Below are 21328 nucleotides of genomic sequence, written 5' to 3' on the forward strand. Positions count from 1 at the left end.
GCACTCACCATAGCACATACCCTCCCCAATGTCCATAACCCCACCCCCCTTCTCCCAACTCCCCTCCCCCCATCAACCCTCAGTTTGTTTTGTGAGATTAAGAGTCACTTAAGGTTTGTCTCCCTCCCAATCCCATCTTGTTTCATTTACTCTTCTTCTACCCCCTTAACCCCCCATGTTGCATCTCCTCTCCCTCATATCAGGGAGATCATACGATCGTTGTCTTTCTCTGATTGACTTATTTCGCTAAGCATGATACCCTCTAGTTCCATCCACGTCGTCGCAAATGGCAAGATTTCATTTCTTTTGATGGTGCAGCAAATAGTTTTAAGCGCCTACTCTGTGCAGAGCTTTTCCTGTGCTCTGGGGACAAAGCTATGAATAAAATAGACCAAACTCTCTGGCCTCCTGACGTTAACATTGGAGGCCTGGAAAAAAGACGAGTAAAATAAATGCATAATAAAAAAAGACGAGTGAAATAAATGCGTAACTCTTTCTAAATCAACTCTTTCTAAGTCACATTTTTACATAAAGCTCACTTGTGTTCCTTATTGATCATGGAGGCTCCCAAAGGGGTTTGAGGCAAATTTTAATGAAGATTTTTTTTTTAACTAACAGCTGCAATAAAGGCTTTTTTTTTTTAGATGGAAAAACCTTTGGGGAACAGGGAACTCGATTTTTTCCTTCTTTCATCCTGGGGAGAAAAAGGTGTAGGAATGCAAAGTGCCCAGCATTCAGATGCAGGGGGAGCAAGGCAGTGTTGATGGTTCTAGAGGGCTAGAATGTGAGCAGGTGGACCATGGGGGCCATTCCTCCCCTGCCTCCCTCTCTGCAGAGCTGTGGGGAGGGGCGTCTCCACGCAGGGACTCACCGCAGGACTTGTAGGGGCAGCAGCGGTCCGGGCTCCACACCTCCACCAGGGCAGTGCCCATGCCACACTGCACTTGGGGACAGCGGAAGCTCTCGCACACTGTGAAGGAAGGGAGGCAGCGGACACATCAGCTGCAGACACCTTGGAGCAGAAACCCCCAGAAATACAACACTGGCTCCTCCTTGGTTGCCCCCACCCCTGTCCAATGTCCTTAGACACCCTCCAGGGCTGGAGCCCAGGGAAGAAGTCTGGGCTCCTGGAGTCTCCCCCTAGAACTTCTTCTGGAAGCCTTAGTTCCACTCTGAGGAGGGATTAGCAATAGGACAGTGTCAAAACCTTAAAGTCACTCAACGGAGCCTTCCTTCCCCCTGGATTCTGTGTCACCCTGAGAGTAGGGGCAGATGGACACCAGGGACCAGTGCAAGCTCCATTGCTGGGAACGAACGTTCCCTCTAGAGGAGAACGCCATGCTATGCGCCCTGTGGGAACCATACCCACGGAGCCCACCCTGAGCCCGCTCTGTTTCAGGAATGCTACACTCCAGGGTGCACACTTCCCTTTTTCCTAGTCTTCAGGCAAGCCCTCTTCGTTTGGGGTTCCTCAGCCATTCTCATTTATTGGGAGGACAAGGCAAGGATTGAGGGACTCCTGGGCACAACTTTGGGGTGGGGAGGGGAGGTGTTTGGGACAGCACTTTGAAAACTGTAAGATTGATCTGATTTACTTAAAAAAAGTATATTGGCACAGGTAAAGATTATCGATTGATGTCTCAAAAAATTATGAGGTGGAAGGGGAGAAGGACCTTTGTATAGGGTCAAAGTAACGGGTTCCTTGAAAACTCTAAATGCAAGATGGTGGCAAGGGACAGTCACCGCCCTCAGTCAGGGCCCATGTTAGCCTCAGTTACACTGTCTCGACCAGATGGTCTGTGTTGCATGATGTGATGTACAGCAAAGCTCGTGTCTGTGGAGCCCCACACTTGTGACTTGAGTCCACCGAGTCTTAGATCCAAATTCTGGTTTGTAGGAAGCGCAGAGGATGGGGGAGCAAGGTAAACCGTTCCAAGAGGAAGCAACGGATGAATCCAGAAGGTGGGACTTTTCTGCAGGACCCCAGCCCAAACTCTATAATTTTGCGTCGTGCAGAAAAAGACATCGATGCTAGGTCCAAAGATATTTAAGGGACAAAACAGGAATGTGTGGTCCTGGACTGGACAAACCAGGGAAGCCCTGGATGGGGCATGATATAACTTGAAAATGTATTAACATGAACTGAAAATAGTGGGTTAGAAAAAGAGCAGGTGGGGCACCTGGGTGGCTCAGTTGGTTAAGCGGCTGCCTTTGACTCGGGTCATGATCCCAGGATCCTGGGATCAAGCCCTGCATCAGGCTCTCTGCTCAGTGGAGAGCCTGCTTCTCCCTCTCCCTCTGCCTGCCTCTCTGCCTACTTACTTATGCTCTCTCTATCTCTCTGTAAAGTAAATAAATAAAATCTTAAAAAAAAAATGAGCAGGTATACATTTGTGACAACGTGGTTGGGCCCAGAGGGCATCATGCTAAGTCAGATAGAGAAAGAAAAACACCATATGATTTCACTCATAGGAGGAGTCTAAAAAGCAGAACAAATGGGCAAACAAACAAACAAACAAAAAACAGACTTTTAAATACAGAGAACAAACTGGTGGTTGCTGGCGGGGGGGGATAGGTGAAATAGGTAAAGGGGAGGATACAAGCTTACAGTTATAAAATAAGTAAGTTATGGAGATGAAAAGTACAGCACAGGGAACAGGGTCAACAATATTATAATGACACGGTGTGGTGACAGATGGTGATGACATTCTTCAAGACGAGCCCAAAGGAATGTGTACATGTTGAAATGCTATGTTGTATACTTGAAACTAATTAACATTGTATATTAATTATATTCTAATAAGAACAATAAAACAAATAAGAAAATCTAAAAAATCACGTACAGTATGAGCTTATTTTGATTAAAAACACACACACGTATAAAGGCCTAGTGAGTATGTGGAAGGATGTCTTCCAACCCCAACTGTGCTGACAGTGGGGTATCTAGGAAGCCAGAAGAAAGTATTCTCGCTTGCATTTACTTAGATTCTGTGCCTTTTATGAAGCAGATGTAGTGCTTCTATAACAAAAGTACAATGAGGATTGGAAGAAGTAATGATACCAATACCCTCCCTTTATGGAGCACCTACTATATGCCAAGGACCATAAGGTACTTCACATATATTATCTCCCATCTTCATGAGAGTCCCTCAAGGTACGTACTGTTAGCACCTTTGGACCCATGAGGAACCTTGGCTCAGAGAGTTAGTGACTTGCCCCAGGCCATACGTCTAGTAAATGGCAGAACTGGGATGCGAAACCATGACTGACTGGCTGCACCTGTTCTCACTCCCCATGACCAGACTTCCTCCTGAGAACCCCAGAGAGAGGGATGCCTGGGTGGCTCAGTGGGTTGAAGCCTCTGCCTTCAGCTCTGGTCATGATCCCAGGGTCCTGGGGTCGAGCCCCTCATTGGGCTCTCTGCTCGGCGGGGAGCCTGCTTCCCCCCTTCTCTCTCTGCCTGCCTCTCTGCCTACTTGTCATTTCTGTCAAATAAATAAATAAAATCTTAAAAAAAAAAAAAAGAACCCCAGAGAGACACATGAATAAGAGCAGGAGGCCAAGAAGGACAGAAGAGACACACAGAAAGAAAGGAAAGACAAGGGGAAGGACACTGGCCCTCTGCTCAGATCAGCTTTGTGAACACTTGGTGACGAGAGGCCTGGAGACCCTAGGTAGGGCCGATCTGTGCATTGTGGTCAGCTCATCTGGGCATGCGCTGTGGAAGTCTACACTGCTCCAAAGTTGGTTTCTGACACTGAAGCCGTCAGGGTTGCCCCTGGGGTCTCCTGGCAGACAGTCCCCGCCTACACCACTCTGGGCAGGTGAGGTTCACTCCCCTTTTCCCTATAATCAGTGTGCGGTTTTTACAAATGGAGTCATCTTGAAATTCAACCAGTTTGTTAACTCTCATCTGTTAGGTTTTCTTAATGTCCCTGATGCTGCCTCTACTAGGCTTAAGGGGTACTATTAAGGTACCAGGTATACAGTACACCTTATACTAAGGTACTACGTCCTGTGAAGATATCAGAAAGGGTCCACTTCTATTTACGGTCGCAACCCAAAAGAGCTTCCAAGGCTTTGAGATGCAGGGTCTTCTGGGATGTAGGCTGCATGTGCAAAGCCAGGGTGACACAGGGCAAGAGGGGCCCTGAAGCAGGGGCCTTGGCTCAGAGAATGAGGACTGTGAATCAGTGCTGGGAGGGTTGGGGTGGTCTCACCCTAGGCCTCCCCCTGGGCCTGGGGACTCCAAGGGAGGGGACAGGGAGCCTCCTCCTGAAACCTCAGAGCCATCCACATCCCTGCCTGGACCCCGCACCATTGCCTGGCCCAGCGTCCTCCAGTGAGGCCTCTTCCTCCCTCATAGGTTTGGCTCCTCCTCACCCTGGGGCGCCCTGTGGCTCCCTACTGAACTCCCATTGGTCCCGAGGGAGGGCCTTGTGAAGGGATCCTGGTGGCACATAAATGTCCCTGGAGCTCCTTGAGGTTGCATGTCTGCCTCCAGCTGGGACTCACCACACTGGTACAGAGGACAGCAGAGCTCTGTGGTGTTCCTGTCCACGGTGAGCGCCTCTCCTTCCTGACACTCGGGGATTGGATCTGGACAGTCGCCACAGGCTGAGGAGGGGAGAGGAGCCACGGCCGTCACAGGAAGTCCCCCTCACAGGGTCTTGGTACAAGGCAGGTTGCTGGGTTGGTGGGAGGGGTACCTAAAACCCAGCTGTGACAGGAGCTGGACTCAAGGAGCCTTTCGTGGCCTCATAGGGCCTGTCCTGGAGCAAGAATCTAGATCCTCCTTGTCTACCTAAAGTTTTACACCAAACAAACACCAATTTCCTCCTGCTAGTAATGGATGGGGTGAAGCCAGGCTTGGTTTCCTCTTCCTCCTTCCCTTTGTTCTGAACAGGAATCTCACCCTTGTCCTGTGCCCAGTCTATCTGATGAGCCCCACAATTTCCTTCCCAGCCGCCCCTGGGAAATGTGTGAGGAAAGGGATGTCCGGGATCCAGCTGTGCACACTGACGCCTGCCGGCATGTCTACCCACCGCAGAAGTAGGAGGGGCAGCACGAGTCCCCCAGGCGACCCACAATCAGGATCTGGTCCTGGCGGCAGCTGGGGACCAGCTCTGCCTCGCACAGGTCTGGGTCACACTCTGCAGAAAAGATAGAACTTAAATGCTGGGAGCAGACCCTGTCTGGCCATGCCTGGGTCCCCAGCCCAGCTCTGCCCCAGTCCCTAACCAGAACCCAGTCCCCAGAGCTCCCCCTCCCCAGCTGCAGGGTTCACCACTCCCCGGTGCTCCCTGCCTCAGAACCTCTCACCACAGCTGTAGCTGGGGCAGCAGGAGTCCTCCTGGAAGTGGGTGAGGAGTCGGTGGCCTGGGCGGCAGGTAGGGGCGAGGCCCTCACACAGAGTCTGGTTACACACTGGGCCAGGGGCCACAAGGCATGTCACCTGGAGGCTAGGAACCCCCCCCCCACCCCCACCTCCTGGCCTCCAGTACTCCCCAGCACCTAGAAAGCTTGTCTTCATTTCTCAATCTCCCCAGAACCTACATTCTAGGAAGGGGCCTCAGAGGGTCACACAGAAGGTCCAGGGCTCGACAGAAGAGCATTAATTGTTAATATTCATCGAGATGGGCCAAGTGCCAGCTGCTGTCCTAGATCAGTATCAACTTCTAGAGTCTCACAACCGGCCAGAAAGCGGGGACTATGATCAGTCTCGTGCTATAGCAGAACCAGCTAAGGCACAGAAGACATTAAATGATCGCTGAGGTCGTGAGGCTGCAAAATGGCAGAAGAGTTGTCCAGGCTGCTCAGGTCCATAGCCTGCGCCTTCAAGCCCTACCTCGTGCTGCTGCATGAAGGGGGCTCCTCTCCTCCAGGTGGGGTTCTCCCTGCTTGCAGGACACCCCACACATGCCCCTTTGACTTTCCCAAGCCTTGTCCTATCCATCAAGGTCTGCAGGGGGAGCCGGCACCCTTTAACCATCTTAACGGTTGAGGTTGAGGGAACTGAAAGGTGGGACTTACCACAAACCGTCCCCAGGCAGCAGGGATCCTCAGTGGGCAGGAGCAAGGCCACCTCCCCAAAACGTGGGCAGGTCTCAGGGCGGGGCCCCGGGCAGCCCAAGTCCACTGGGACAATGGTGTTGGGAGCCTGGCACTGGTGCTGGCAGCATCCACTGAGGGAGCTGTTCCAGGTCTCCCCCAGGGCCCGAGGCGCGCCCGTGCTGTCGGTGCAAGCTGCAGTGGGGGACAGGGTGGGGCACAAGGGACTGAGGTGGGTGGGAAGACCCAGACCATCCCAGTCTTGACCCTCCCTGGGACACTGATCATCCCCAAAGCAGACCTGGAAGGGGGCAGATGGGCCTCGGCCATGGGTGGCAGGTGGGATGAGGAGACCCTGGGGTGAGGTCAGCTTTGGAGGGCCCCACCCTGGCCGGGAAGGGACCTACCGCACTTCTCCTCGGGGACGCAGAGCGCCGAGTGGCGCCGGTGCAAGAGGGTGCCCTCGGAGCAGACACAGCCCTCACCCAGCACCTGGCACTGCTCTGGGTCGAGCGGGCCCAGCAGCCCATCCTGGCACGTCTCGGGGGGCTCGCAGGCTGCCACACATGCCTGGTAAATGGAGTCGCTGGAGCATAGGAAGGCTGCAGGGGCACAGTGGGCAGCAGGCCGGGCTCAGACCCCAGGCAGAGTGAGGAAGTGCCTCAGAGTGTCATCTGGGCCTCAGCAGAGAGTGCAAAGCGGTTTGGTGTCCCTGCCGCCCTTATCTAGATCAGAAGGCAGCAAAGCACAACCCATGGCCAAATCCAGCCTCCTACGGACTTTTGCAAATAAAGTTTTATTGAAACACAGCCACACCCAGGCACCTGCCTATTATATCTGGCTGCTTTTGCACCCCTAGGGCAGAACTAATTGTGACAGAGACAGTAAAGCCTGAAAAGCCTCAGTTATTTACCATCTGGCCTTTCGCAGGAAACATTTGTCAAATCCTTGCTTTAGATCAGTGTTTTCAAATTTTCTTGACCTTAGAAAGTACATTTTACACTGTGGTCCGGTACACACGGCCATGCAGAACAGTGGTCCTTAAACCTCAAACAGTGGTCCTTACAGAGGACTCATTTGGGAGCTTTGGAAATCCCCTTGCCAGGACCCCACCCAGAGCAACTGAATTAGAATCTCTTATTGTGGGGCCCAGCATTCGTACTTTTTGGAGTTCCCTAGGGATTTTAAAGGATGGCTTGGGATTGAGAATTACTGATATATATATATTTTTTGAAACTTTTTTTTAGAGCATTACTGATATATTGAAACAAACTTGTTCACAAAACAATATTTACTCAAAAAAAAACCCCCCAAAAACAAAAAACAATATTTATTCTTTCTAGGTAGAGTACACACTAACATTTTCTATTCTGTTACATATTTTGAACATGGTGTTGACCCCCAAAGTTGGTTTCATACCCACAGTGTGGAAAACACTACTCTAGATGACTTTGTCTTTTCATCTTTTATCTGTCGTCGTATTCTAGGCGTGGTCCTCCTGTGAGCTCCTTCCAGCCTATCTGGATGTGTCCACATTTATAAATCAGAGTGCCCTAGGCCGGTCCACCCCTGTCTACACCACCAGTGCAAACGTAATGGGATGGGGAGGGGTGGCTCTCACTTCCCTTCTCAGGCAAGGAAGGGAGAGACGGAAGGAAGAGAAAGATGACCAAGAAATTAAAAGAAAGGCAATACATCCTGGATGGTAACCATGTGGTGGGCCTGCGGGAGACACTCGGCACACATTACCTCATGTTACCTTCAAACCGACCCTAGGAGGAGCCGTTATTACTTTCTTCATTTTACAGAGAAGGAGAAGAGATTCAGGTAAGTTAAGTAATAAGCAGATAATATTCATTGGACTTATTAATCTACATTATAATAAAAATAAATGTGTTAAATTATTCATAGATGGATTTATATTTATTATATAGTATATTAAATATGTTTATATTGTATCTTATATTAAATAAAAATACACTTATTTATGTATTTATCATAGATGTATTGGTAAAATATTTCTTGAATTACAGAGTAATATCAATGAATGAATGAATAAATCAATGACTAACAGGGGCAGGAGCGTCAGAAGCCACGGAGGAGACGCCTGTCCTCCCCACTCCCGCTCAGGCCCTGACTCACGGCAGTAGTCAGAACGTCGCCACTCGATGCACACGTGGAATTTGTGGCACATGGCCACGTACACCGTCAGTGCCACGCAGGGCTGTTGCACGTACTTGGTGTCCCGGATCCACAGCTCACAGAACGACTCTGGTGGCACCTGGGCACGCCAGACAGCGCTGCTCCCCCTGATTCCCCATATCCCCGGGCCCAGCTCCTCCCAGCCCCGCCCAGGCACAACAACCAGCTTCTGGAGACTCGTGATCTGGCCCCAGGTTCAACACCTCTGGGGAGCTGCCCTCTGCAGGTAGGGACTGCCCTTCCTAGCCTGGGAGGTCCCCCCACGCCGGGCCCCAGCGGGTACCTACAAAGCGGTGGCAGGCGCTGAAGGTGCGGTTGGACACCATTCGAAGGCAGGGCGAGCAGTCCGCTGTGGCACAGCTGTACGGGCGGAAGCGGGTCTGGCCCACCGAGGTCAGGGAGCTGGGCACCTGCCAGCTGTCCAGAAAAGGAGCGGGGTCCTCAGCCTCACCCACCACAGAGCCGTCCTCCAGAGTGAGGTCGTTGGCTGCATCCCCATCACAGATGCCTGGAAAGGGAAGGAGGATCCCAACAGCCATAATGATTACCACCACTCCCAGGTCCCTGGATGTCACTTTGCATATTTCTTACAATAATTCTTTGAGGCTGGTATTACTATTATCCCCCTTTTACAGATGAGAGATATGAGGCACAGAGAAGCTAAGAAACCTGCTGTGTAGGAAGATATCATCATTCTTAGGAGACAGACACCAAGGTATTTAGAGATAGAGGGATACAATGTCTCCAACATACTTTCAAATTCACTCAGAAAAATGCATTTATGTAAAAACGGCATAACATAGAAAAGTGCACATATAAAAATCATATATGTGTGCATGCATATATATATACACATATGTATACCTATGTGTGGCTTTTATACACATCTAAACACATTTTATACACCTCTGTGTACACACAGAGGCAGGAAAAGCAAATGTGGCAAAACGTGAACCCTTGGTAAATCTGAGCAAAAAGTAAATGGGAGTTCTTTATAGTAGCTCTGACGTTATATGAAAATTTAAAATGACTCCAAGAAAATCTGCCTTAGCGGAGACTGCTAGCTAAGTGTAACTCCTCTTTCCTCTTCTTCCCGGACAGTTCTCTAGCCTGTTTTTCCCAGGATCTCCTGGGGCTGGGGAGCCCATGCTGAGTGAAGAGGAGGGTGAGGGGTACTGCGGCCAGGCTGGTCCATAAACATTCTTTGACTCTCTGACTCTTTTTCCTGCAGTGGAGTTGGAAGTGTGTGTTGAGAATGGCAGAACCACAAGATGGAGGGAGTCTCCACTTGGGAATTTTTGTGTGCCCGAAATAGACTTCTGTCAGGTCGTAAGGCATTGAAATGGGGGTGGGGGCTGAAGTTTCTCTGTCACAGCTTCTAACATGACCTTAACTTTCAGCTTCCTCTCTCGCACTCTAGGCTCCCCACACACACTTCCCTGCCCTTGACCTTCTTATGCTGCTCCCTCTGCCTGAAACACTTTCTCAGATGTCCTTCTTTCAAGAGCCCTTCGGAGGCACCCGTCCACGACCTTCCAGTTCTGTAGAACGGATTTTGGTTTGGCTGGGCTGTCTTGCTCTGAGTGCAAAGATTCATTTTCCTTTAGATAAATTTTCTCACTCTCCCAGTAGTGTCCCCTGGTTCCCAAGCAGGGTGCCCAGGACACAGAGTGTTAGTTTGGATAAAAATTGGCTGACTTCTGCTCTCACACCTCCAGCCACCAGTTTCATGAATGTAAAGCATGATTTACTCAAAACCTTCAGATTTTATGGTCCTAGTGGTTGCATTTTTGGTCTTGACATTGAGTCACTGAAGGGTGTCCTGAGTATCCTAGGGAGGAGATTACTGCTGAGGCCAGCACTCCCTGCCAGGCATAAAGAGTGGAAGCAAGACATGGTGAGAAAAAGATGATGGAGTGGTGGCAGCGCTGTGTGTGTGTGTGTGTGTGTGTGTGTGTGTGTAAAGAGATATACTTGTATCAGTAAGTCAGTAAGAACAGAGGTTTCATAAAACAGTGATTTCTTCTGTTTTGCCTACTATCTGTCCTATGACTGGCACACGGTAAGTGATGAAAGAATGAGCAGCGAGCAGACTTACACATGTTAATTCACGTGAAGAAGGCATTTTGAATACAGGGGTGTGAGCGTCAATGATCAAAACGGTGCAGATTTATGGACATACATGTATGTGTTTATGGAACATGGAAGTGCTCCTCTGTTCTCTGGCATCATAATGTCCTGTCACAGAATGTCCCGTGGGGGAGCAGCTGTCCACACTCAGACTCCCCCTGCACACCCCTTCTCCTTATCAAAACACATCCGGTCCCTAAGAGCACACTCCTGCAGTCATGTTGGTGTCTGAAGAGCCCCAGTGTTGTGGCAGCTCTGCTGTGTGAGTTGGGGCAAGGTGCTTAACCTCTCTGAGCCCCCTTTCTTTTTTAGTTCAATGGTCATCTCTTAGGGTTGTTAGGTCGGTGACCTGCAATAAGTGAGGTCAGAGTGTGGAAGTGCTTTGTGAAGTGCCCAGGCCTATGCAGACAGGAAGGATTATCTGGTATTAGGGAGCTATCCAGGAAGCCGACAGACAATCCCAGTTAAAGTGACAACTGGCCGAGGCCAGAGCCCTGAGCTGTCTCCCTGCTGGCAGCTTCAGCCTCAGAACACCAGACATTAGGTCTCTCTGCCCTGCCAGCCATGCTGCTTCCACCTTTGGCCTGGCCTTCTGTCCCAGCTTTCCCTGGGTTCACACAGGGGAACCTATGTTGGGAGACAGAGGTGGACCCAGGAACCATCCCCTCTCCCCCAGCTGGGTCCCACCTCACCGCATAGGCCGCGGCCCTGGGCCTTGCTGGCTTTGCTGGCCTCCAGGACCATGAGTCCTGAGCTGTGCAGCCACTGGATCTGGATGTGTGACGGGGTCCGGATCACGTACATGTGGCCTGTGTCCTCAATTCTGAATCCGTGTCTGCTCACAGGGGGCCAGACGGGCTGTGAGTCCACAGTTACCTTGTCGGGGGAGAGTGTTCAATGTGAGCACAGCTTGTCTGTCCGTCCACCCACCCATCCACCCAACCATCCATCCATCCATCCACCCACCCACCCATCCATCCACACATCTATCCAACAAACAGTATCAAGCTATGTAACAGGCTCTGTTTCAGGCACATGTGGCCAAGACACTGTCCAAGTGGCATCAAAGAATTCTGAAACCATTTTTATGAGAAAACGATAAAACAAAAAGACACAACAATGGGAGACAGGTTGCATCTCTGTGCCCAAACAAACACGCACTTTGAGGCTTTGTAATCACTCTCCTTCTTTCCTGATTCTGCTCAGGTCATTTCTTCTGGGGGATTTTCCCAAGTCTCCAGCCTCTAGCTTGGACACCCCTTCTCTGGGGCCTCCTCATCTCTGTGCTGACCTCGGTTTGTTCCCTCATTGAGGCACCAGATCCACCTTTGAATCCCTAGCACCTGCCTTTGGGCCCGACATAAACCGGGGTCTCAATGTTTGTTAAATATGCAACACACCCGAATTCTCTCCACCACTTTACAGTCACAGCTACAACCTCTGCTACATATTGACAAGGTTAAATTTGTATGTACTATGGATTAGTAGTTTTATTTTGTAGAAATGGGAGATTAAAAGATTAGAATCTTAAAATATTTATAATGACTTTATACCTCCCTTTCCAGAGGAATCACTGTTTTATTAATCACTTTGCAAATTATCCAGAACAGGAACTTCGGTGTTGGGAAACTTGGACCTTGGGAAAGCCGGGGGCTCTCAGCCTGAGCCTTCCTAGCTATGCAGAGAGGGGATGGGGCTCCATGGACCTGGAGTGGCCTCCCAGGTCTGGGAATGAACAATCACATTTAAGAACTTGGGCTTTAGCTTCTGATCAAGATGGAGTAATAAGGACTAGATATACCTTCTTACCTTAAACAACCAAAAAAACCCTGACAAATTATATGAAACAATAGTTTTCAGACATTGAACAGTTGGCAGCACAGGAGAATGATTGCTGAGAAAGGGGAAACAAATGAGGTGAGCCTTTTGCATTATTTTTCATTGGAAGGGTCCCTCTCCCTCTCCGCCCTTGCCCCCCAGTCATGAGCAAGACCCCTCCACCGCTGGATGCCCTGCGGCTTGCCTGATCACAGCCCTAGGAAGACTGGCTCTCTGGTGCACTCACCTTCCGGCTGAAACGGTCAATGGTGACCTGATGGGTCAGGTGAGTCACATTCAGCATCACCAGGCAGAACGGGGGCCAGTTCAGGTGCCCCTGCAGAGAGAGCCCAACCCTCATCAGCTTGGAGCCCAGTCCTTGTTGCCTCCTCCTCCTCCTGCTGGGGAGCCACCGTGAGCATACTTTCCCTGCCACCCCCTCTCAGTCTGCCAGGGGCACTGTTCGGGGCTGGGCAGATGGTGCACAGAATCCCAGGGAGCATGTCTGGTACTACCTGACCTCCTGTAAACCCAGCCAAAAAGCAAAAACAAACAGAAAACCCTGCCTCCTTCCACCCGGCTCATAAGGGTACCCTAGTAGGTGATTCTCTGTGGCCAGCATCCTTGGCCATAGGCCACATGGCTAGAGTGGCATCCCAGCTCCTCTGCACTCGGGTGCCTCCCACCTGGGCTTAGGCAATGGGGATGAGCTGGGAATGGTGCAGGCCCCAGAAAGGGCCACGAGGTGGTACACTCCACGAGCCCCTTCTCTATAGGGCCATTCCAGGAGACCCTGACAGACAGAGCTACTGTAGGGGTTTCTGTGTCTGTCCTCGCCTCTGGCACCCCTTAAAACCCAATTCACTGCTCAATCTCCCCTCCAAATCTTGTCAAATCCCGAGGCCCCAGCAGCAAATGCAGCCGGGGACAGTCACCAGGTTGGCACTTTTGCAGTCAAGGACATGGACGGTGACCATTTCTTTGGGGCTCTGGGTGAGGATGTAGATGGCCTCCTTGAACAGGGCTGCGTGGCTCCCATCAAAGGTCACGAAGCTTAGATCAGGGAAGATTGAGCACCGGCCTGGGGGAGGGGCAAGGATGAGAAGATTAACAGATGCTTCTGGGGCGGAGGCCACCCAGGTACCTAGTGAAGGCAACTTGGCCTTTTCCCAAGTGATTCAGAGGCCCTGAGGGCTGGAGAGTCCCTCAGAGCAGGCATCACAGAGATGAGGCTGCAAGAGTAGGGATCTGCCAGTTCAGGGGTCACAATGAGACAAGATGTCCCACAGGAGAATGCATTCAGGTCGGAGTTACCCTAAGGTCAAGGAACACACAGGGAAGGCGCCGAGGTCATGTTTGGAGAGGATCCGGTGGACCCCAGGACTCACAGGCACATTCCCACAGGGGGCAGCAGCGGTCCCCGCCCACCCTCACTGCGAGGCCCAGGACCCCACAGCGAGGGCGTGTGGCACCCTGGGGACAGTGCTGGGACTGGTTCACTCGGATCAGCTGGCCCTCCAGGCAGATGTGGCGGACGCAGTCCTGCTCAGCGATTGGCTGGGGCACAGGGTGGAGAGACAGCGTGAGTGCCCAGCCTAGTACTGAGCCCCTCACTACCCATCCCTCCCCCCACCCCCACCCGAGGCTAAGGGCATAAAACCATTTCCAATGTCAACTGTAGTAGGGCAGGGGACCCAGAGGTATAACTACTAGGGAATGGTGTCGTCACCCTCAACCCACCCAACATGCTCCTCAGGGGCCTGGGGACGAGCTGAGCACGAGATTGGGGATCAGGGACTGAATCCCTGGAATTTCTGCGTATCTGTCCAGCCCTGGTAGAGAGGTCCAGGTACACAGATGTGCAGACATGCAAGCTCAGACTTGGAGAAACCTGAGCATACCCACGCACGCACAAGCATGCGCACACGCACACACAATCTTTCTTACAAATGTAGACCTATACTGTCTCGTGACACCATATAGCACACACACAGATATATGATTGCTCGCCCTGAGTCTCACACATGTAAACTTCACACACACAGTCCCACATGACTCTACAGATTCAAATATACACCCCCCAGCACACTCATGTTTCCACGTTCTGGTGTCACACTAAGTCATCCAATTGGCCCTAGGGAAATGGTGAGACTCTGCCATGACATCAGGGACCCAGAAGAGCCTGCAGAATTTGTCAGCTCCAGAGTGTGGGGCAAGCCTGAGGGCGGTGACTGAACTGCCATCTTGCAGCCTGGTGGTTAGTAAAGGAGAAGCTGCCACAGGCCGTGAGGAATGTGACGCCATGATGGTGTCCCAGCCAAGTGGCCCAGGAGAGAGGGGCATGAGGGGACCACACTGGGGTGGCCTGATAGGTCACTCACGACACAGGTGGGAGATGTGCTTTCCTCAGTGGTGGTTGTTAAGGTCTCAGCCGAACTCGCTGCGATGCTCTGGGCGGGGGCTGAGCGCCCAGACTGCTTGGTGGTGGCCTCTGCCCCCAGTTCTGCTGGAAGCTGCGGTCCAGCCGGGGTTCCATGGGCCTGAGCCAGCTGAGGGAGCAGAACGAGTGAGCTCTCTCGGGAGGCGGTCCTGGCCGAGACACGACTCAGAGGATAGGATGTGGGCACCAGTGGCACTGTGACGGCCCAAGGGCCGTCAGCCTCCGGCGCCAAGGCAGCCCAAGTGTGGGCCACAGCAGGTGTGAGTTCTGTGGGCATCCCCTGGGCAGGGCCATATATCCACGGGGGCAGAGACACTTGCTTGGACAGAATGGCCATCTTCTCTGTGGTGCTCTTGTGTGGGGCAGCAGAGAGCGTGGGGGCTCCCCCCTCAGCCATGGCCACGACTCCAGAGACTGGCAACGTGGCTCCCAGAAGCAGGCCAGGTACCGTGCCTGCTGCCTGAGGGGCTATATGGCTGGGTAGGCCTACCTGAGCCACGACAGTAGGGGTGAGAGGCGGTGCTGAGCTGAGGGTCTGCGTAGGTGGGGTTGTGGCCATAGTGGGAGATGTGGCCTGCTGCCGGAGTGGAAGGGTGATGACAGAACCCTTGGACCTGGGCGTGGCCACTGGGGCAGATGTGCCCACCTTGGCCAAGGGCAGGCTGGTATCGAGAGGCAGGCCAGAGAGGAGCTGGGGTGGCTGAGTCAAATCCACAGACATGAAGGGAGTGACCCCCAGCCTGTGAGCGAGTGTGGACGGGCTGGCGGCAGCTGGGGTCCCCGGGGGCAGAGCTGGAGGCCCGGTGGCTATGGTAGTTTGCCGGGTGGGGTGGAGTGGGGCAGTAGGGATGGGTCTTGGAAGTGAGGGTGCTGGGGTGCCTGCGGACTGGCTGGGCCCAGGCTGCTTCTCCGTGGGTGGCGCCATCTCCACTCTCTTGGTAGCCAGAGCACTGACAGGAACCTGCTGTGCTGTTGTCCTAGCCTTAGCTGGGAGGCTGCTGGGCCTTGAAACGCTCTGGGCCTTTGTGGGCTGGGGCATCCCTGTCTTGTTCATGACCTTTGTGATTGCAGGTGTCAGCAAAGTCTTGTGGGATCCCAAGGAAGTGGGAAGCCTGGAGGTCACTGCAGGGGAAGCCACAGGACTGGAGGAGGAACTCGTAGGCAACTCCAAGCTTGGGAAGGGCTGGAGCGGGGTGGTCCTGATAGGCAAAGAGCCGGGGCCTGGGACTGTCGCAGCTTTGGTCATGAGTGGGAAGCGAGGTGCCAGGGGTGACCGGGCTGACTCTGTGATATTGGGGCTCCCTGAAAAGGTCACAGTCACCCTCGTCGTCTTCACAGCCCCTGACCCTATACTAGGTGTGGGTGTCTGCTGCGAAAGGGAGAGGGATGAGGATTCTGGGGTAAGGGTGGTAGCCAGGTGGCTGGTGGTCGCTCCCATGCTGGCTGGGGCCTCTGTAGCGGGGACAGGGAGGTTAGATGAAGTGATCCCCGGTGGCAGCTGCAGAGTGGCCTGTGTGGGGCCTGGCGTCAGCTCTGGCCCCTCAGTAACTGCCATGGGTGGATTCAGAGCTGTGGTGAGTGGGGCAGCGGGAGCATGCATTGGCTTGTGGGAGGGGGCCCCGGGCGCTTCCTGTGGAAACTGCAGCTCCTTGCCACTGAGAGTGGGCAGCTCCTGACCAGGAGGCAGGGTCTGGTCGCCAAGAGACTCTGTGGGGGCCAAAACCATGGGCTCCACACCTGGGGCAAAGAGAGAAGCAGCTCAGACAATGGGACGCCTGCTGCCTGCCCCAGGGTCTTCACTGGGCAGGGCTGTGATGTAGGGTTCCTGAGCCAACAGCCTAGGTGAGCATGGGGGAAGGCAGCTTCCAGCCGCCAGTCAGGCAGCCTGACCAACCCAGGGGCCTCTGTTGTGTGGGACTGGAGGACCCGCAGGTCTGGACTCTGCCCCATACTTCAAAGCCTGAGTTCAGAGCCAATGGACCTCTGGTCTGCCTTTGCCTGTACTGCATTCCTACCACCTGATCCCAAGCCAGTCCCCTCTCCACTCTGGGCCTCATTTTTCTCTCTGTTTAGTGGGAAGAATGGACTGGATGGGGTCCCTGCCTACTCTAAAGGTCTCTTCCAGAGGCTCCTATGCTGACCCTGCTTCTCCAGGGACCTGGGGACTCTGGGCATGGTTGGTCAAAGCAGAAGCTAGAGATTTAGAGGAAATCTAAGGGAGGGATGAGAAATCTGGGCCACTCACAGTCCTCCAAGTAGACACATCTCTGTGTGACTTCATCCAGGACCTTGGGAGTGGAACAGGCAGGCACACAGCCTTCCACCCTGAGGACAGAGCAGGGAGCCAATTAGTAGCTGGAGACATGGGGGACAATCATCTCTTTCACATGGAGCGAGCACAGCTTCATCCCTCCTTATGACACACGTCACATGAACCCCCAGAGACACGTGTACAGAAGCACATACACCTGAACATGCACGTTGCACACTTTTGCACACTCATACTCCTCAGACCAAGAGAGAAACATGAACAAGGTCTGCTTATGCACACACCTGTGCTCACACTCACACACGCTGCCACATGTTTGCATTTAGGCACACTGTCCCACCCACAAGACTCGAAAGCATTCACACAGATACCTGCACATCCATACAGACTATCAAAACCTTCATGCACACACAGCTGCACCAACCCCCAGATGCATACAGCTCACACACGTGTATACACGCACAGCTGTGTGCGGCCCACGGACACCAGTATACCCACACGAGTACACACACGGCCCAGCTATATGCACATCACACAAATCAATACTCACACATGCCCATGTCAGTCAGCTTCACTCTAGTACACACACACACACACACACACACACACACACACACAATGCAATCACGAGTACCTGTGAGCACACACATACATCTCAGGACATGCTCATGCCTCTGCCCACAGACTACACACCCATTTGCACATGCGCATGCTCAAACACACTGACATACACACCCTGACCCTGTGCTCCCTCACCTCGGCACGTCCTGGCAGCCAGCTGCCCGTGGGTCCCGGCAGGTTTGGAAGCAGGGGCTGGTGCAAGCATCATAGCGCCACTCGCAGACGGGGTAGGCAGCCCCTGAGGGCTTGGCATCTGGAAAGGTGAGCCGCACCAGAGTCCCAGCACTGAGGGAGACTGGGTACCGGCTCAGGGTCAGGAGACAGACACAGAGGTAATCCTAGCTCCACCTATCCCCACCCTGCTCCATGGAAGAGACAAATAGACACATGTAGGAAAAACAAAGAAAAATAAAATAAAATAAAAACCAACCTAAGGGGAAACTATTCCTGGGAGCAGGGGTCGGTGCCTGGGGGATCCTTGGGATGGGGCTGTGGGAACTTGGAGTAGGGGCTCAGAACCCTGTGGCAGGGAGGTACAGAGCAGGCAGGTGCAGCTGGGCTTTGAGGGTTAGCCAAAGAGAAGGTTGGGACCCCTGATCCCCTGCATAAGGTTGCCCTGTCACCCTGCTCCTCTGGGACCTTGATGGCCAGGCTTGCCCTGCACACTTGGTGGCTAAGAATAATAATAATGACAACAAAACCAACAGCCAACTCTTGAACAGCACCAAACACGACATTCAACATCTCATAAGTTTTTCCTTATTAATGCTCACAGTAATCCTATGATGTAGCACTATTATTATCCCCCATTTTATAGCTAAGGAAACTGAGGCACAGAAGATGCCAGGAAAATTACTCTCCCAGGAGAGATTTCCTCTAAAAAAGGTCCTGTGGCCAGTGCCTTGACAGATGAGGACTCCTCAGAGAAAGCAGGTAATGGGGGACATGGAGGCAGACGGGACCCCAGACCATCTTAACACGTGCGACCTGTCTCTGAAACCATGGCCTGACTGGGGAGACATGTGTGGGCTCTGAAGAAACCTGCTTTTCTAGGATCCTGGAGGCCAGAACTGAGAACTTACAGTTGGGGAGCACCAACTATGAACCAGGCCCAGAGCAAGGCCCATGATCAATGGGGGGGGGCTGGTTGGAGATATGTTTGTGAACATATATAATGGACCCATTCATGCAGCTCAAGGTGCCCGCACAGGCACAAACATGCGTGTGCCCATGCAGGACAGAGAGGCCTGCCTGCAGTGGTAGAGAAATTGTGCTCACTTCCTCCAGGGTATAAGCAGAGAGCAAGCCCTTGGGGGCAGATCCACCTGCCAGGGGGATGGCAGAGCCCTGGAACGCCCTGGCCTTAGCTGGAAAGGGTGTGGAGCTGCCCCATCACTGCCCAGGGTCCTGGGCCTCCCACGGGGGACAGAGGGAGGCTGCTGGCCCCTCAGCCTGGTGCCCGGGGGGAGGTCTTTGAGCTCACATGGCAGGCATGTGTCCCCAACAGCAAGAAACCTGAGCCAGTGGGCTCTGCAAGCTGTAGCCAGGAACCCTTCTTACCTCATGTCCACAAAGGCTGCCCTATTTTTAGACCATGTAATCGGCCTATGGGTGTAGGCAGGACCCAGGAAGCTGGCTGGGCCCCAGGCCCCACTGCCCACGGCTCCCCAGGCCACCAACATGGAGGTCAGGCCACCTCCCATCTTAGGGGCCGCACCCAAGTGTGGCGTCCCCTTGCCAGGAGAGTGGGAATTCTGCCTCTTGGGGGCAGCTGGGAGGGTACGGTGGGAGAGGGCAGGAAGGGCGGTGTGAGGAGGGGCTGAGGCAATGGCAGGGTGGACACCTACCCAGAAGGCGGAAGAACGTGCCGTGGCGGAACACCTCTGTGTGCTCGTACAGCCGCAGGACCAGCGTGGGGCCCGACCCATAAAGGAAGGAGCCAGGCTCTGCCAGTGACTCCAGGGCCACGAGGCCAGCCTGCCACGTCCCCCGGTGCAGTGAGAAGGAGGCACGGCGGTGGAAGGTAGTGCTGCCCTGCCACTTGGCCAGTTCCAGAGACCCGTTGGTTGTGACATGGAGGAAGAAGTTGGGTCTGTCTGCTGCCTCCAGGGACACCACATCCGGGTCTGTAAAGAGCCAGGTGCCTGAGGTGAGCGCAGGGAGGGGCCCAGAGGAGGGGCCCGAGCTTGGCGTGCATCTGCACTCAGTGACTCAAGACAGCCACCTGCCTGTGGAGTAGCTGGGCCCTGCTCCTCCACGCCTGCCTGCCCACTTCTGCCTGCGGGCTGGCCCTCTGCACACACCACCCCTGCAGGAGGGAAGTGGAAGGTTAGAGAAGCTACCAGCTGCCAAACCTTGGGAGGTGTCTTCCTCCCACCTCCTTTCTCTGCTTCCTTCTTCTCTCCCTCCCTCCCTCCTTTTTTTCTCTCCCTCCTTTCCTTACTCTGTAAACATTTGGAGGATGCTCTGATAGTGCTGGGGAGACCGCAGTGAGCAGACCAACAGACACGGCCACCCTAGAAGAGTCACGTTCAACTGGACACTCAGGACAGGCTGGCGGGTGCTGATCTGACAGGTGTCAGTGACCCCAGCTTGGTCCTGCTCCACACAGAATCCCGCTGGGTCCGAGCTGGCAGACTGAGGGAATGTGAAGTCCAACCCACAGATGGGAAAACTGACCCTGAGAGGAGAAGGGGCTTGCCCTGAGCCCCATGACTGGTCTCCGCTGTCCTCTCTCCTGTGTCCACAAAGGCCCAGTTCTAGAAAGCAGAGCTTGTTGCTGGGTGGATAACCCCCAAATCCACACAAGGAGGGGTCCAGGAGTCCCGGTCTGCCACAGCTGGCTATGACGTAAGTGAATGACTTAACGTGCCTGGGCCGTGGTGAGGGGCAAAAAACATGGCACAGGTGAAAGGCCTAGTATGGGGCTCGATGTGTCTTCCCTCCCCGCCCATGTAGCCCTGTCAAAACCCCCTGAACAGCTGTGAGGAGACAGGAAGCAACCAGAGGAAGGATTCATTATTGGTGGAAAAACACTAAGTAGTATTTGTCAAGGACTTACTACGTGCCAGGCATGATGCTAAGCAAGGCCTCTGCCTGCTGGGTTATTAAATTCCAAGAGAGCCTAGTAGGTGGCAAATTCATTCCTTCTGCAGCTCATGTTTTCCGAGGCCCTACTATGTACCAGGTGCTGTTGTAGGCACAATCGGAAACAAAAGGACCCAAATCCCTGCCCTGATGGAACTTAACATTTAAGTGGAAGGAGGATAAACATCATAAACAAGTAAAATCTGTAACAGGTCAGCAGGGGATGCTCTTGTTATTCCCATTTTACAGATGAGGGAAGTGAGACTCAAAGTCAAAGTGCCAGTGGAAGAGGGAGGCAGGATTAGGAGACCAGGCAGGCTAAGGCCAGATCCCACGATCTTCACCTCCATACAGTCGGCCGCAGGGATGGGACCCAGGAGCAGGCACGACCATATCATGCTCATATTGTGTCTGTCTCCTGGATGAGACTGTGGATTTCCGGTGGGCAGGGAAGTGTCTCTTCCATCCCTGATGCCCCAGTGCCCAGGTCTGTGCCTGGCCTGGGAATAGGGCTCAATGAACAGGAGGGAGGGGTAAACGCAGGGAGGGAGGGATGAGGGGGAGGGGCGTCATCATAACCAGGTAAGCTACAGACCCTCAGAATCTGAGAACTGGAATTCCGAGACAGGAATGAACCCTGTGAGAAGTGTCTCGGGTCACAGTTCCAGTGGATGCTGGGATGGGCCGCATCCCTGTGGTTGGGGAGACAC

General features: G+C 53.3%; 1 protein-coding gene across 1 annotated transcript in view; it reads right to left on the minus strand.

The window, feature by feature from the left end:
• Window positions 1–21328, minus strand: part of LOC111149941 (otogelin) — a 77745-nt gene that overhangs the window by 7647 nt on the left and 48770 nt on the right. Inside the window, 16 exon segments of the mRNA XM_022507214.1 lie at window positions 872–970; window positions 4516–4617; window positions 5046–5153; window positions 5323–5427; window positions 6034–6246; window positions 6459–6653; window positions 8194–8332; window positions 8541–8761; window positions 11076–11259; window positions 12449–12538; window positions 13137–13282; window positions 13590–13758; window positions 14583–16378; window positions 16887–16966; window positions 17667–17784; window positions 19379–19657. Of these exon segments, the coding sequence (XP_022362922.1) occupies window positions 872–970; window positions 4516–4617; window positions 5046–5153; window positions 5323–5427; window positions 6034–6246; window positions 6459–6653; window positions 8194–8332; window positions 8541–8761; window positions 11076–11259; window positions 12449–12538; window positions 13137–13282; window positions 13590–13758; window positions 14583–16378; window positions 16887–16966; window positions 17667–17784; window positions 19379–19657 (4044 nt within the window).

Source organism: Enhydra lutris, unplaced genomic scaffold (assembly GCF_002288905.1).
Source record: "Enhydra lutris kenyoni isolate GAN:26980312 unplaced genomic scaffold, ASM228890v2 scaffoldscaffold22, whole genome shotgun sequence".
In the NCBI taxonomy this organism is placed as follows: Eukaryota; Metazoa; Chordata; class Mammalia; order Carnivora; family Mustelidae; genus Enhydra; species Enhydra lutris.